Source organism: Fundulus heteroclitus, chromosome 11, assembly GCF_011125445.2.
Source record: "Fundulus heteroclitus isolate FHET01 chromosome 11, MU-UCD_Fhet_4.1, whole genome shotgun sequence".
Lineage (NCBI taxonomy): Eukaryota > Metazoa > Chordata > Actinopteri > Cyprinodontiformes > Fundulidae > Fundulus > Fundulus heteroclitus.
Genome location: NC_046371.1, coordinates 12900356 through 12915896, shown reverse-complemented (window position 1 = coordinate 12915896; position 15541 = coordinate 12900356). Strand labels below are relative to the sequence as shown.

At 41.5% G+C, this 15541-nt stretch overlaps 1 protein-coding gene across 2 annotated transcripts; it reads right to left on the bottom strand.

The window, feature by feature from the left end:
- Positions 1-4780: 4780 nt before the first annotated feature.
- ccni2 (cyclin I family, member 2) lies at positions 4781-13600 on the bottom strand. Of its 2 annotated transcripts, none has more exons than XM_021323423.2 (7): positions 13199-13600; positions 12063-12289; positions 10905-11039; positions 10631-10705; positions 10408-10548; positions 7058-7354; positions 4781-6123 (listed from the first exon to the last, which is right to left on the bottom strand). In XM_021323423.2, exons 2-7 carry the CDS (start codon positions 12270-12272, stop codon positions 5803-5805), a joined length of 1179 nt encoding a protein of 392 aa, XP_021179098.2. In that variant the 5' UTR covers positions 12273-12289; positions 13199-13600; the 3' UTR covers positions 4781-5802. The 2 variants fall into 2 exon arrangements, with proteins under 2 accessions (XP_021179098.2, XP_021179099.2); XM_021323424.2 differs by having other exon boundaries at positions 12063-12219; positions 13199-13596.
- Positions 13601-15541: the final 1941 nt, after the last annotated feature.

Below are 15541 nucleotides of genomic sequence, written 5' to 3'. Positions count from 1 at the left end.
CTACGCAGTATGCATGCTCCTATTTCTTTATGCTTGACTTGAGCGTCAGGGCGCGTTTCTTCTGTCTAAAGAGAAAAGCAGTATTTCTTACTACATTTATACAAATTTTATAAGCACGACACACACTAGATGCTTTTTGTTAATCTGGTGGCCTAGTGGTTAGAGCATTGATCTTGGGTCCCAGAGGTTCTGAGTTCAACTCCCACAGACTACCATCCTGGGTCCCTGAGCAAGACACTTAACCCCGATTGCTCCCCTGGCGCCGCACAGTGGCAGCCCACTGCTCACCAAGGGGATGGGTAAAGATGCAGAAGTGAATTTATCCATTGTGAGATCAATAAAGTTCTATTATTATTATAAATTATAAAGCAGCGCCCGATCTGATGAACGTTGAATTGAGACTTTTTTCCCACTTTGAAAAAGTTTGCATTTGAACTTACCAGCAACAGAGACCTATCAATTTTTACCATCTGCAACATTCCAAACACATTTCTTACATCATATATCTGAAGAGTAGATAACAGCTTCTCCTTACCTACATCTTCTCAGACAATTAAATTATTTCCCTAACAATAGTGAGTTGTCGATGTTTAAATGTGCAGTAAATCTTAATACATAAGGAGCATGGAGGACCCAATACTGTACTTTGAGTAAGATTGGTGACACCAAAACTGAATTGTTTCATGAGTGGTTGTCCATTTCATCACTCAAATGAGAACCACATACTATTGGTATATACTAGTAAGACTAATAAAGAACAGCAGATAAAACTTTAAGATACGTTAAGGCCTGTATTAAATAAATTTTACGACCATATCAACAGATTAAATACTTTTTACTTTTTTGGTGTACCAAATTACCCTCGTAATGAAGTAATATTTTATGGATTAAGTCCCTGATGATAAGAATGTCTAGCTCCGCCCCTGGTTTGCACTAATTTACTAATAGACAGTGTGGAAATCTTTGTACAATAAAAGCAATGTAAATAGTGTTCCTCGGTTGTATTTGTCGTAATTCTAATTCTAGAAGTAGAAATAGTGAAATAAATAGCACTATCATTTTGTGAAATCCTAATTACGCTATTATAAATAAGTAAAAGTCTAAACAAAATATAGCAGTTGTTTAGGCAGCATATAGTGTTGTTATGTTGTATATCATATAAAAGAAATATCACCTGCTATTTATACCTGAACTGCATCAGAGGGTCAACAAAAAAATTAAACAATAATAGCAACGAAATATTGGTAAAAGGGAAACCCTCACCTTTTCTTTTTCAGGCAGCTGTGGCTAAGAATCAGAATTTTTTATAGTCTACAGTCTTTGCTTTTCCATCTTTCCAGCCGGCTTCAGAACTCCAGCCTGGCACAAAATATTTAGTTTTATAAAACAGATTAGGTTTCTGTTGATAAATGCATTATACTAGATGCTATTTTGAGATGCTAACGTTGGTTACTTACATTTCTCAAGTTCCATAAATCAAAACTCTCTCGCCTGCTTCTTTACAGAACTGCACTCAGCAGCTTTCACCTATTTTACTGCAGATAATTCGTTTCTTAACTGGGACTAGTTCCGTAGCCTAGTATTAATTGTGGTAACCACAGTATTCCTGTATGATAACTGTAAAACTGAAATCTCCTCTCCAAGCAAGCATGCACAAGGACAGACTAGAAAACAGCCAATCAGAAAGAGGGAAGGCGGGATTTAAAGCAGTATAACCAATGACAGTGGAGTTAAACAGCACAGAGCACATTCAAGTGTGCTGCAGATTTAAAGGGGCAGGACCACTGAGCTATATTATACACTGGAGTGCTGATTTTGCCGAAAAACTGAAGTCACTGGCCGCCATCTTGCTACTCCCTACTCTCACAGAATCCCATAGGATTTGGTTGCAACAACAAGCAGTTTTCTGACTGTGTGAAAATATTTCACAGGTAATTCTACAGTCAGTGGATGTACTAACACTATTAACTACTAGGAAATTAGGTGCTGAAATATTTTACATGTTATTCATATTAAATATATATATATGTATATATAAGTATGTGTATATGTATATATGTATACACATATGTAAATATATGTTTTTGTACATTGTTATTTATATATTTATAAATGTTAAACATATATATTTAAATGAATAAAATGCAAAATATTTCAGCACATGACTTTCTCAGTACTTGATATTTTTAGAACATAACATAAAAGTATATGGCATTTGACATTTTAAAAGTCTTAAGCCCCCCCTGAACATGAGAAAATCCTCGTTATTCGATGCTGTAGCGCACATATTCCCTAGTTACTGGGGGGAAATAGGGAGTACCAATATAGCGGCTGGTGGCTTCAAAGCGACTCGTTCAAACAGACGGTGATTAGCACTCCAGTGTATTATATAGCTCAGTGGGCAGGACAGACTGGCCAGCGTGAGGCAGCGGAGCTGGGAGCTGCGAGAGGAAAAGTAGGGCAGAGTGAGGGTACGTTATGTGGATCATGTAACCAGCCACGGTAGATCTAAATTATTATTCTTTTGGACATGCACCATGCACACACACACCAACAAACACGCACAAAAAAAAAAAAAAAAAAAAAAAAAAAACTGACAAAAGGGCACTTTGGGCACCAAGGGGCAAAGGGGCAGGTGCTCAAGCCCCCCCCCGCCCCCCCCCCCCTCTGCACGTCCCTGCCTTGCATGCATTTGTATTCAGCCCCCCGGAGTCGATACTTGGTACAACCATCATTCAAATGCAACTTCAGCCAAGTCTCATGGCTTTGCATATCTAGAGACTGAAATTTATGCCAGTTCCTTCTTGCAAAATTGCCCAAGCTCAGTGTGTGAAAACCTGCCACAAATTAGCCATTTTATTTTAGTTTGGACTTTGAATGGACCAGTCTTGCACATGCATTGTCGTTCTGGCTGTGTATTTAGGGACGTTCTTCTGTTGGTAGGCAAATATTTTCTTCATTCACAAAACCTGTAAAAGTTTTTTTTTTCCTTCCAGAACAGCTCAGCATTTAGCTTTATCTGTATTCCCTCCAACCCTGACCAGTTTCCCTATACTTGCTAGGGAAAAATAAAAACCCAAACCTTCCTTCCAGCTTTGTGCTGTACGCCACCATTTGTCTCACTGATGTTGATGGGTCCAGGTTATTATGGAGCGTTGAGTTTCCAAAGGTGTAAAAATATTTTTTTTGTTTAAGATTTTCTCACCTGAGCTGTTGATGTCTGCAGCTCCCCCAGAGCCACCATGGACCTCTTGGCTCTCTAACGCTCTTCTCAGTTGGCTTGTCATATTTGGTAGACTGCCATGGCTTGGTTATCCTTTTTCATTTCTTTTTTTAATCATCTAACCCTGCTTTAAACTTCTCAACTTCATCCCCAACCTGCCTGCTGTGCTGATCTTCAGGAGGACTTTTGTTCACACATGTTCTTCAACAAACCATTGAGGCCTTCACAGAACAGCGGCGTTTATACTGAGACTCGGGTGGACTCGTCACTTCTAAAGGTTAACGGTATACTGGAGAAAAGGGGTCTGAATACTATTGCATGTCAAGCTCCGATTTTTCGTTTTAAACAAAAAAATGTAAACCAAGCTTCCTTTTCGTTCCAATCCCTAACTAGGCACTGCTTTTTGTTGGTCTAAGACATAAAAGCCTGATGCATTGAACTATTGCAGAAATGTTTAAACACTTTTCACCTAATAACTTTTCTAACATTGACAGGCTCTATGTACTGTATGTGCTGTGCAAATTGCATGCTAGGACAATCATGAACCAACTCATTTTACTATGTGTCAAAGGAAGTGACTGTGAGCAAATGAGCAACAAACCTAAATGTCTTTAGGAAATTTTCTGCATAGAATGTTAACTTATTTAGAGTTGTGTGAATCGGTCTAGAAAACTGATATTTTTCAAGAGTTTGGTTTTGTTAGATCGCTTTTATTTTTAGAAACTTTTTTTAATTTTTTTTCTGCTATTGGTTTCGGTGAATCTTTAGAAACAGCCAGAGGAAGTCACACCAGAGTAAAGCGTTTTTTTCCTGTTTACAGAGGAGCCTTTGCCAGGTCTATTATTATTCTGTGCGCCACCCGCGGGGCTCACTGGGTCTCTTCCAGCAGCACAATATGTTCACCGCTCTTCGTCGTGTCCTTTAAAGCATCAGGACACCGTGCTAACAAAGCTGAGCGATAATCACTGACGGGCTGCAGCAGCTGCTCATCTCTGCTGCTGCCTCCGCGTTTCACAGCACAAAAAAAAATAGAAAGTTAATGGCAGGTGAAGCCATGAGTTTTCTATACTCTGAAACTAAGCTTTTGCTTTTTTCACATGATTTTGGACCATAATTGGCTTTGACTTGTATGAAAAAAACCTTCAAAACTTTATGGGTACTTATTTGACCTCGTATTGATGAGGGAACCTTGAGAGCTAATTAGATTTTATTTGATGGTATAACTGAGCCAATTCTAAACAAATTAAATGATTTCTTTTACTAAAGAATGTCAGCATATTAGCGTATAGCCTTATAAGAAAAATACAATTTCTGTTAGGAACTCCCAAACTCTGCTGCAGCAGTCAAAAGCGCTGTGGTATTTTCCAGTGACTAAACGCTAACCATAAATTGCACATCTATTTGGCATCATTCTAAACAAGCCCATAACATTCCTTTTAACACCAGGTGAAGTTTTTCTTGAGATTCATGCCATAGTGCTATTAAACTATTTCTTCAACCCACTTTCATTCTCTGGGAGTGACAAACCAAACATTTGACGCCTCAAACTTTTTTTTTCTTTCAAAATTGTAGTTTATTTATGTGGTCAGAAAAAAAACCCATATGAAATAGCTGCCTCAGCACATGGAGGAAAAACGTGAAATAACCTGATAAAACCTCTACGGTTTGGAAAACAAAAACTAGTTCACATTGGAGACATTATTGCTTAAAGTATTCAGTGTTTTTGAGCTTCAGAGCTTTGGCAGTGGAGACGCGCTTTGCCCTCATAAGACAAATTTATTTTAAACGGCCACATTTTTCTCCACCACGCCAATGGATAAAGTAAAGCTCATGGCACTGACTAATCTCTGCCTGATCACATCAAAACATGACACCTTGATCCCAAACTTCAGTCTCGCATTACTTGTCCTCTCACACCGAACGCACTCACAAAATACTGAAAATGAAATAATACCATGAAATTAATCACTTGAACTAATCTCTCAAAAAAGGTGCTCATTTGATATGTAACAACAGTTAGCATGAAGGAAATGAACACATGTTGCAGTATAGAAAAAAAGGAAATTGCATAATTTAGTCAAAGTAAAGCTTTTGTGTAAAATGTCGCTTTTGTAAATAAGGTGTAAATAAAACAAATGTTAAGTAAAAGTTTTATATATATAAAAAATAAGGCTGAAAAAATATTAGCAAAAAGCTAAACTTTATCTTAAAGTGCTTTGTGGCTCTGGTGAGGAACCTGAGCACCAAGATGCTTCACATAAAACACCTAAAAATCAGGATAGTAATCAGAAACGGAAATTAAAACATCCAACGCAATGAAACCGTTGATAATCTAAAACAAAGTCCACTGAAGACAAACAGCCACGTCTCATTGTAGCGACGCTCACTGAATTCTTACAGTTCTCTCGTTCGCTTCACCCGCCGTCACAGCAAAAATAAAAAGTCACCTTTTACCCTAATCCATATTCATAATGTGACTGAAGGCAGACGCACAGAAGGAGCTATAAACTACACTAGGACGTAGAAATCTGTGGCCTCTGGAATCATGAGAGCGAAGGTGGACGGTGACAGACGTCCCGTTAGTCGTCAGCAGGGTGCAGCGGCGGGCAGGGTGAGACGCCCTTCTGCTGAAGTTCAAAGAAACCCTCTATATGGCTCTCCTCGTTATACAGACGCCTAAAACCGTAGTAGTCCTCCAAATCCCCTTGCTCACTGCCGCCACGCCCCCTTCTGGCTGCAGAGTGGCGCTGCGAGAGGCTGAGGACCTCCTCCTGCTGCTGCTGCTCCTGGATCTGGGCGCTGTCCAAGATGTACACGGCGTTGGCCGGCAGGGAGAACTCCATGCTGTGTAGGTACTCGTCTACGATCTCTTTGCAGTGGATGAACTCGGCGCTGTCAACCTGGGGAGGGGCAACACAAGCCATGAGTTCAACTGGATTACAACCGGGGTTAAAAGACAGCTCGGAGATAATGTGTGTACATTTTTCCAAGCGTTTAACTTGGCCTCGGCGTGCCCATAAACTGCTAGGCTTGTGCGCCTGCATTTAACAGTTTCCTTTGTTTCCCTGTGCCGATTTACAGAGGTTGTGGAAGTAGAGGTGACTGTTAACCAAAGATTTGTCTTTTTTTTTGACAGGAAATAACGCGTTTCACCCATCTGCATGTACCAAAATGTGCCTTCAGAGGGATATTTCTTGACACACCTCAGGTGGATTCAACATATGGCAATATATTCAAAGAATTAGTTTGATAAAGAAAAAAAAACACGCTGGTTTCAGCGCATCTTTAATTTCGAGTATTAGCTGATTTAAAAATGAACATGTCTATTTCCTTATAACGATGAGCAGTAGGCCTTGTCCAATACTAAAAACGTCTTGCGATAGTCATTGCAATATTTAACAATGTTATCAGTTGAAGTGTTTTGCCTGCTCTTAAACTGTCCAAAATATTATATTGGCGTGTAAAATGCAAGTTTATTACACTTGCAATACATTAAACAAAAATTCTTGCTCTCCAAACAGTCCTTTGCAATATGAATATTACACACGCTAATATATGGTCCTAATAGTGTTCCGTATCTTGGGATCAAGTCTCCATACCAAAAATATTTTGAATCTTTTATGCACATCTTTATCATGTGTGACCAGTAGAGGGCGCTCTACTTCACAGCTAAAAAGGTCACAGAAACTGAATTTCCTGCAAATTATAGTGCTGGAATTTGCACTATTAATACATGCTTTCATAAAAGTCAGTATTTTTAACCTATAAAACCTGATAAAAGGCAACGATTACACCTTCATTTTATCTTCCAGTGGGCCTAAGCTGCTCTCTTACCTGCGCTTTTTTCAGTAGGTCGGTGAAGACTGAGAACCAGTCGGGAGTGAGCGCCTCCAGCTCCAAAGTGATGATGGCCAAGGCCAACGTGGAGCCCTTGAACTGCCAAAGTTGGTGGCAGGCCATACAGTGCTGTACCTGCCTGGTCCACAACGCCGCCTGGAAGCCTGAGGGGGGGATCTTCTGATGCCTGGGCTTGACGGGGATCGCACCGGCACCCGTCCCGGGGTCCATGCCGGAGCCGGGACCAAAGGACGGAGCGAGGTGGGGATGGCCGGAGATGAGCAGGGCGTGGAACTGGGAGCGACACGGAGAGGAAGAAAAAAAAAGGCCAAGATGTTAGCGTAATGTCATTTTCCGTCCGTCTCTCATCATTCCCTTATGTTTACTACTTTCAAATTCCTCTCATCCAGTCAGCCTAAACTATAATCTCCTCTGTCAGCTTGCAGTTGGGGATTTTATTGTCCTCCCAAGTGTTTGTAGAGGTTCAGTGCTGAAACTGTGCTACTTTATCCATTACAATTCTCCCACTCCGCGTCTCATGGCCATCCTGTTGGTTTTGTGTTGTCCGTGCAGTGCTTTTCCGTGTTCTTGATTATGTGCAGACAGTATAAAACCTAACCGGAGCAGAACCAAGGTGTAAAAAAAAAACAATAGAAAAAACAAATCTCAGTTTGCACAGTGACTAAAACGGCTTCAGCACCATTTCTTCGAGACAAACGGTTTAACGAGACAAACATGTTTGTTCTTCTCATCTCTCGTTTTCCCTTCATTACTACATTCATATTGTGCTTTAGTTTCTCTGGCAGAAATAAGCCATGTTGTTTAAAAGAAAGTGAATTTGCACTGGGGAGGTGAATTCAGCGTTGTGGTGCCAAAGGAGATAAAGCTAACCTAAAAACCCATCCGAAATTCCTCCATTTGACTGATTAAGCAAACATCGTGGGGCGGATCTGCCCTTAAAAATCGTCCACACGCAGCGGCTGTTCCCCGCCACCGCGCAGCTGAATGGACCTCTCTGTTTTTATTTGGATGCACACCAACTCGGCGGCGGCCGAATCTCTAAATGTATCCCTATCCACGTGTCATGGTGGTGAGTCTGTGACAAATCGCTGTTTTGTAGATAACAGGGAATAAGTATTCAGTATTTAAAAAAAGGGAATGCAAAGTGATTTCTTCAGGGCAGATGTTTACAGTATAGATGTGAGATATTTAAAAGTAACTGTTATTTGAAATATATTTATTTAACGTAAAAAACAAGAGAGAGAAAAGAAAAGTCTTTATTTTGTTATAGTTTTGTTACATTATGGCTCTTTATTTTAGGAAAGTCCTGGATTTTGTATTAACCGACGACGACTCAAATTCAGATCGTGAAAAAGTGTTAACAGCGAGGCGGATTTGGAGTCTGGGAGACGATTCTGCTTCTTGGTGAAAGTTTTTATGGTGTGTGGCTTTAAGGAAAATATGTCTAAAAAAACGTTTGCAGACCAATCTAGCACCGGTGCTGAGGGAATGTAGAACATCCTTGTTGATGGAGAATGAGATTGATAAACTAAACAGACTGATATAAGTCTAAAAGTTGATTTTGCAGAAGGCAAGAATCAAGGTTTATATCGAAAAGGAGCCATCTGATTGTAATGTCCAGCTCAGCACAGTGTGGCAACCATTAGAAAATGGGATGCGTTCATAAAGCATTCAACGTTTGGCTCATAAATTTTATTTTTTTTCTCTGGGTGACTTACAGAGCCTTGCGAAAGTTTTCCTACATTTCCATTACGCGCTTCAACATAATGCCAGACTATCATAATGTAGTGCCTAATAGTAACGTGAAAAGGAAAACGATACATGGTTTCAAATTGCTTTGCAAATAAGAATCTGAAAGGGCTGCGTATGAGTTTGTGGAATCACCCAGCATTCATAGCTGCAGGGTCTTTTACGTCTCTGCCAGCTTCGCGTGTCTGCAATTTTTCCCCCTCTTCTCTGAAAAATAGTGCAAAATCTGTCAGACTGGAATCCAGCTACAGACTCAGTTATAGTTATGTTTGGACTTTGACCACATGAAAATGCTTTGATCTAAACTGATCCAATGTAGTTCTGGCTGTAATTTGGACGCTGTGCTGCCGAAAGGTGAACCTCCCCACGCGCTCAGGTCTTTTTTCAAGCCTCCAGCCGGCTTTCTTCCAGTGTTTCTCTGCATCTATCTCATCCACTCTAACCAATTTCCATGTCCTCACTGGAAAAAAACCAAAACAAAGCAGCCTCCACACAGCATGATGCTGCCAAATCCTTGTTTGACACCCTGGACGGTGTGTTCAGGGGTGATATTCAGTGTAGAATATCCTCCATTCACCATGTTTTGCATTTAGATTAAGATTTAGGAGTTTCAGATGCACTATTCAGATTTTTATTAGTAAAGAATATCAAAACCGTGCATCCTTTTCCTCAGCGATGAGCCGCTTTGCGTCGACCAATAAATACAATCAGGAAGCACAATCTAAATCAAGTTTGCGGGCTTAACACGACAAATTAAAGCCCAAACAGTAAGATCACTTTTCTGAGGCTCTGCCTTCATCCTAAACCCAAAGCTGTGCTCTGTGCTGCCTTCTGCAAATTAATTCGGTTTAGCCCTCGAAGCCTGATGCATGCAGCAGGGATTTGTGCCGCCCAGACAACGTCAGCTCATCCAGCCTGCCATCTGGTGGCGACAGGGCTCGTGTTTCCACAACACGGCTGCAGACGAGTCAGAAGTGCCTTGGCCCAATGCGCGACACGCATGTTGTTTTGCTGGTAGCTTGCAAATGCACTTAGAAATCTGGAACAAATTGCTCTGCTGCATCCGTTCGCCATTAAACAAAAACGCGTCTTCGAGAAGACGTTAATCGTTACTGTGTCAGAAAAGGGTCAAATTTATCCCGTGGGTTGTGTGTTTTTTTTTTTTAAAGCTACAAATGTTTCCATTCAAGACACTGATACAAATTCTACACATTTTTGTGCAAAGTTATAATTCGCCAGAAGGTGAGAAACCCACCGCTACTCTCATCAGGCTTTGATCAGAGGTGTGAGATGTTAAACTGAAGTGAGCATTGTCAATCAGAGCTGAATAAAGTTTGTAATTATGACCACAGGGACATAAAGCCCAAATTAAATAAATGCACAATGTAACCCAGGACCAATCCTGTAATGTGGGACAGACACAGGATCTTGAAGCATGATGGTTTGCAATGTCTGCCGTTCGTACCGCTTGTGTCGTCACTGCAAGACCAGAACTAACCCGGTGATGCCGAGTTCTAGTAAGAAGAAGAATAAAAATAAAAAAAGAAGTTTGTTTATCTGCTGGCCTGTAAACTCACGATGTGAATAAAGTCGACCGGTGTTGCCGTGTACAAGTCCCAGTGCAGCTTGTCCAGAATGATCCGCTCCATGCGAACAATCTCCGCTGTTGAAAAGTTGCATCCACTCCGCACCACCAGGTCTTTAACGGAACCAAGAACCTGTTGCCAACAGAAGCCAAATAAACATAACGTTTTGAAAATGTCTAACGTGTTTTTCTGTGCGTCCATAAAAGATGATTACCTCATCCTCCTCGTTGATTTTGGCAGCCAGGACCAGGGAGGTAAAAGCGATGCATTTCAGATATTTTCTCTGTGCCTTTGGAAAAACAAAACCAAAAAAAAAGCAGGGTTGACTGAGTTTTCTAACCAATTCAAGCCTCCCTCCACCAAAAAGATAAAGTAAAACTTTATGCAAAGCACGTTTTGAGTTTTAGGCGCAGATCCCGCCAAATCTGAAAGCGCTTGAACAGAAGCTAAACGTGGACCGCTGCGTAACAAACTTGCAGCCATCTAACCTTGACGGTGGACAGGAGGCGGTTAAGGACGCACGCTCCCAGCGCAAAGGTTTCCGGACAGAACCGAAACAGCCGGCTCATCTCTCCGATCCAGACGATCGTTTGCTGGTGTTGGGACAAAGAGATGTCAGCGCCCTGCGAGACCAAGAGAGACAAGTGTTGATCATTAACTGACGCATTGGGGAAGATGTGTCCCTGGCGAAGGACGTTAAATTGACCCGACACGTTCTTTCACATCAAATAAAGAGAGAGAGAGAGAGAGAGAGAGAAAAAAAAGGCCAAAACGTACAGGCAGCACATAACAGGAAAGGGACGAATGCTCTAGAAAGGCAGACGGTGGGAAAGAAGTCAAATCACCCAAACAATGAGTGTTTTGAAGATACAACCCTGCGGCTTTTGCCTGTTTTTTTTTTGCAAAAATTTTGTTTTTTTTTTTGCAAATTGTAAATCTACAAGAAAAAACACTTGGTTTTCCTAGTGATGCCTAGAAGTCAACACTATCTGTTTTATGCTTGCCATTTCTCAAACTGCATAACCAAACTAAAGACCCCAAGTCCTCAGAGAAGTTTATAATAATAGTTTCAGTGGACTCTGGCTTAGTAGCAGATGTACACAAGAATAAAATGACTGCTAAAGGGTCCCTAAATCATCAGACTCCCCCGGCCCCCTAAAACATTTTTTCCCCCTCTTCACATAAAGCATGGATCGCAAGTTTTCACGTTTGTTAACCGAGGATGAAACTACTAATAAATTAGCTCTGACGGTGTCAGATTAGCCCATTTAAATTGATTTCAATTGTTCAAAATGTAAGTTTAAGACTTAAAAGAATTGACAAATCCATAATGTACAAGCACCAAAAAATTTTTTTTATCATAGTTTCATTAAAATTGTCACAATTTAACGTTTCAACAGTGTTTGACCTGAAGTTGTTGACAAATGCATCAAAAAGAAGTTTTCCATAGGTCCCTTACTCCTGACTCAACCAGAACTCGGTTAGTGGTGCTTAACATGAAGTGAGACCTAAATCAAACTCTCCTTAAGCCCCCATACACCCTTGGGCTGACCTTGCTCAGTCCATTTTGAATACAGCTCTTTGCGTATAGTAACAATAAAACGAATGCAATCTCTCTCTGAAGCACGCCCTTACTACCGGCTCACCTGAATGCATCCGTTTTTGAAGACCGGCACCTTCCAGAGACGAGCCTCCCTGAGCAGAGCGGCCTCCAGCAGGCCGAGCAGCCTGCGGCTCTCTGCGGCCAACGGGTTCTTCATCCCCTCCGCGGCACAGGCCAGCCTGCACCCAGGGCTCACGCACCTGATGGTAGACATCCCAGTGAGATCAAACTCGTTTGCACTGAACACAACCATCACAACTCTATCAATGCCTGGGAGAAAAAAAAAAAGGTTTATATGGTAAACTATATGGTATATTTTAAGCGTTGGAGTATTTATACAAAACACCAATAATCCATTAACTATATTAATGAACGTGGAACTCGTTGCTTGAAAATTGTATTAGAAAACCCTGTATGATTATTTCACACACCCTGTGATAAAGTCAAGGACAAGATCCTTTCAGATCTTATTAGGGCTCAAGAAACGGGCCCTGCAGCCAAAACCAATTCAGGGCGTGCTGCAACACGGGACGCTCTACATTGTGTGAAGAACAAAAAACATTATAGATACATGTATTTATATTAGTGCATGCATATCCTTGTTTTTTTGTTTGTTTTTTAATCATCACATAAATATCTGATGAGCACTTGACTTATTAATATATTGAATCCAGGCACTTTTTGCATGTCATAGCCCTCCAGGTACATTGTTTGCAATACACTTATGTTCATCCCAACGCAGTTTACCAAATTAAGGGGGTTTGTTCTTTTTGGGGGGGTGGGAAACGAAATTAGCTTGCATTTACGCGTTTCACTGTTTTAAAAGCAGGCCAGGTTAACCCCGGTTAGGATAGATAGCAGATCTATCTGCTATCAGCATTCAGCTGCTATCTGCAAAAACACCCGAGAGTGCAGCAGGAAATAAGCTGCCCGCTTTTACTTGGTTCAACAACAACAACAACGCCATTTTAAGACTCTGCAGGCAGAAACGAAACAAGAAAAGAAGAAAAAAACTTTAATCAACCAATTACAGGGAGAAAATCAGCCTAAAGCATTGGCGGTGAATTCTGGCGGAATAACGAACAGCAGCCGCTGCAGCTTCCTGCACAGTTGCTCTCCCCCTGCAAACAAAAGCGCTTTGGCTTCCTGTTACTTTTGTTGCACTCAGACGGATCTTACCTCTTTGATTTCGAAACCAGGCAATGCTTTGGACGGCGGTTGCATTTATACGGTGTTTACAACAACAACGACAACGAAAAAGCAATTCATGTTCAGCGAAGGCGACAAAAACCAAGAGTCGACAGCAGAGGGATGAAGCTGTTGGGGAAAACAATCTCGGAACAAAATGTATCTCGTAGGCAATACAAGGAGAGCAGCCGCATTATATCTACACAGAGAAAAGTCAGTCAAAAAGTAGAAAAGGAGACAAGTTTCGCAAAGGAGACGATAAAAAAGGAGCACAGTAATGTGCGTAAATCCAAATTTAAAAAAAAAAAAAAAGAGCGCAAAAGCGGCAGGAAGCGGAGATCAGGACGGATTGGGGACAGGCTGTGTTTTGAACGCTGCGGGCACCGCCCCCGACCCGCCGTGACGTCACACAAACAGATCTGTGTTAGTGGGTCAGACGTGCGGGGCTTCACGCACAAAATGGTCGGGCTTTGTCTGGAAATGGAAGATCCCAGCTGTCCTGGGTTTCTCTGGAAGCTGTTTGTTCAGCTGCGGGTTCGGCGAAGCGCGCACGCTGCACGTCCGCCCGCCGCTCTGTCTGTCTGTCTGTCTGTCTGCCTGTCTGTCTGTCTGTCTGTCTGTCTGTCTGTCTGTCTGGACAACCCAAACACCAACAACTCCTGATCACTTAAGCAAAGCTCTGGACGTTTTGTCCTGCTTCACAGCTACGCGGAAAACAAAGCGCGCCCTCTTTCAAGTCAAGGATTTTATTACCATATAACATAATAATAAAGAAAAAAGCTTCTGGTCCCTCTTAAATCCAAACTTCAGAGTCCAAAAATGCCCAATAAATTCCCTGCTAATCATCATTAGTCATCCTTAGACGTTGCCAAAGTGAGAACAGTAACAAATACTGCTGTTTCCTTGGAACTTGTGCACATTTGGCCTTGTAGCAGCAACATGCTGTGGGGATATGTGGCATTCCATTTGCCACGGAAAACGAAAATAGGAGCTGGAAAATTTGGTAAATCCGAGTCGGAGAAGGCCGGGGTACCAAAATTAAAACAAAACAACAAAAGGTTAGGATTCCAATATGCAGACGGCCAGGGAAGCTGCTGTTTTGTTCGTAGTAGCTCTTATAAACGTCCTTTAAAGCTGTACTTTCCACATGCAAGCACCATTTTTCATTTGTTCGGTTTAGAATGGCAGCCGTTACATGTAACGTTGATTTTAGACGCACTCTTATAACTGTGTCTTGTAAACACGCTTACTGTTGTTGATGTGAGAAGCTGCCATACTGGGTCCGACAATCGGCATTAAAACATTTCTCATACTTTCCCAGGGGGAAAGTCCGACTATAGTGACCGTCACAGTTGATTTTTTCGAGTGGGAGCCGAGATTTCCGAGTTCCAAGTTCTGACTGCGAATGGAACGCAACATACTGCTCTTCAGCAGGAAGAGAGAAACGGATCAGAGTTTATGAGTAAATGGGCTTTCCTGAACAAAATCCTGTTAAAGCAGTGGTCTGTCTCTAACGTTTTTGTTTGCACCATGGACTGAATTAATTCAGACAATATTTTCACAGACTGGCCTTTAAACTGTGGTACATACGCTGGGTTCCATTTACCTCAGAAGTCAAAACTAGGAGCTAGAAATGACGTGACGTCCAAGTCAACAGCGTTCCAGTTAACACATTCAGAGAAGTCGGGAATCCTTAAAAAAAAAAGAAAGAAGAAAAAACAACAACCCACTGCCAGGAAAGATGTTGTGTTGTTCCTAATACCTCTTATATTTGTCCTCTAAAGCTGTACCTGCCAACACCACTTTTCATCTGTTCCCTTCATAGTCGCAGCCGCTACATGTAACACTGAAAAATGCAAGAAAATAAAATGATACGACCAGCAAAAAAATCATTTTCTGTTTTGCCACCTTTCATGTTTAACACTCACAAAGTGCTTCACAAATAAAAAGTAAAAAAAACAAGACAAGTTTTTAGCTAGTCTTGATCACAGGGCCTCAGGGGCCCTAATGTCGGGGAGAGCTCCCCGAGTCAAAACTAGGATCTTGAAATGTACTCGAAGATAAACTGGGGGCCAATAAGTTGAATTAGCAGCGGCGTCACATGGGAACGTTTTGAAGATCTAACAGCAGCATTTTGTACAGCGTGCAACCGGTCTGGGCATGTTTTGGTAAGACGTGTGTAAAAGCGCGTCGCAGAAATCCAGACGAGACGAAACAAAACCATGGATTAAAATTTCCATCTCAGGACGAGAGACAATAGGGCTGAGTTTGGCCGCGTTGCGCAGATGGTGGAAACAGCAACAAATTAGAGATCTGGCATGCGTTTCAAGCGTA

Bases quoted from the DNA above. Each gene is read 5' to 3' on its own strand.
- ccni2 (XM_021323423.2), bottom strand. From the start codon at position 12,272: ATGGTTGTGTTCAGTGCAAACGAGTTTGATCTCACTGGGATGTCTACC. The intron at 11,040-12,062 runs GTGAGCCGGTAG...TTGGTCTCGCAG, and splicing joins TCAAAAACGGATGCATTCAG to GGCGCTGACATCTCTTTGTC. The intron at 7,355-10,407 runs GTGAGTTTACAG...TGTCGCTCCCAG, and splicing joins CGGTCGACTTTATTCACATC to TTCCACGCCCTGCTCATCTC.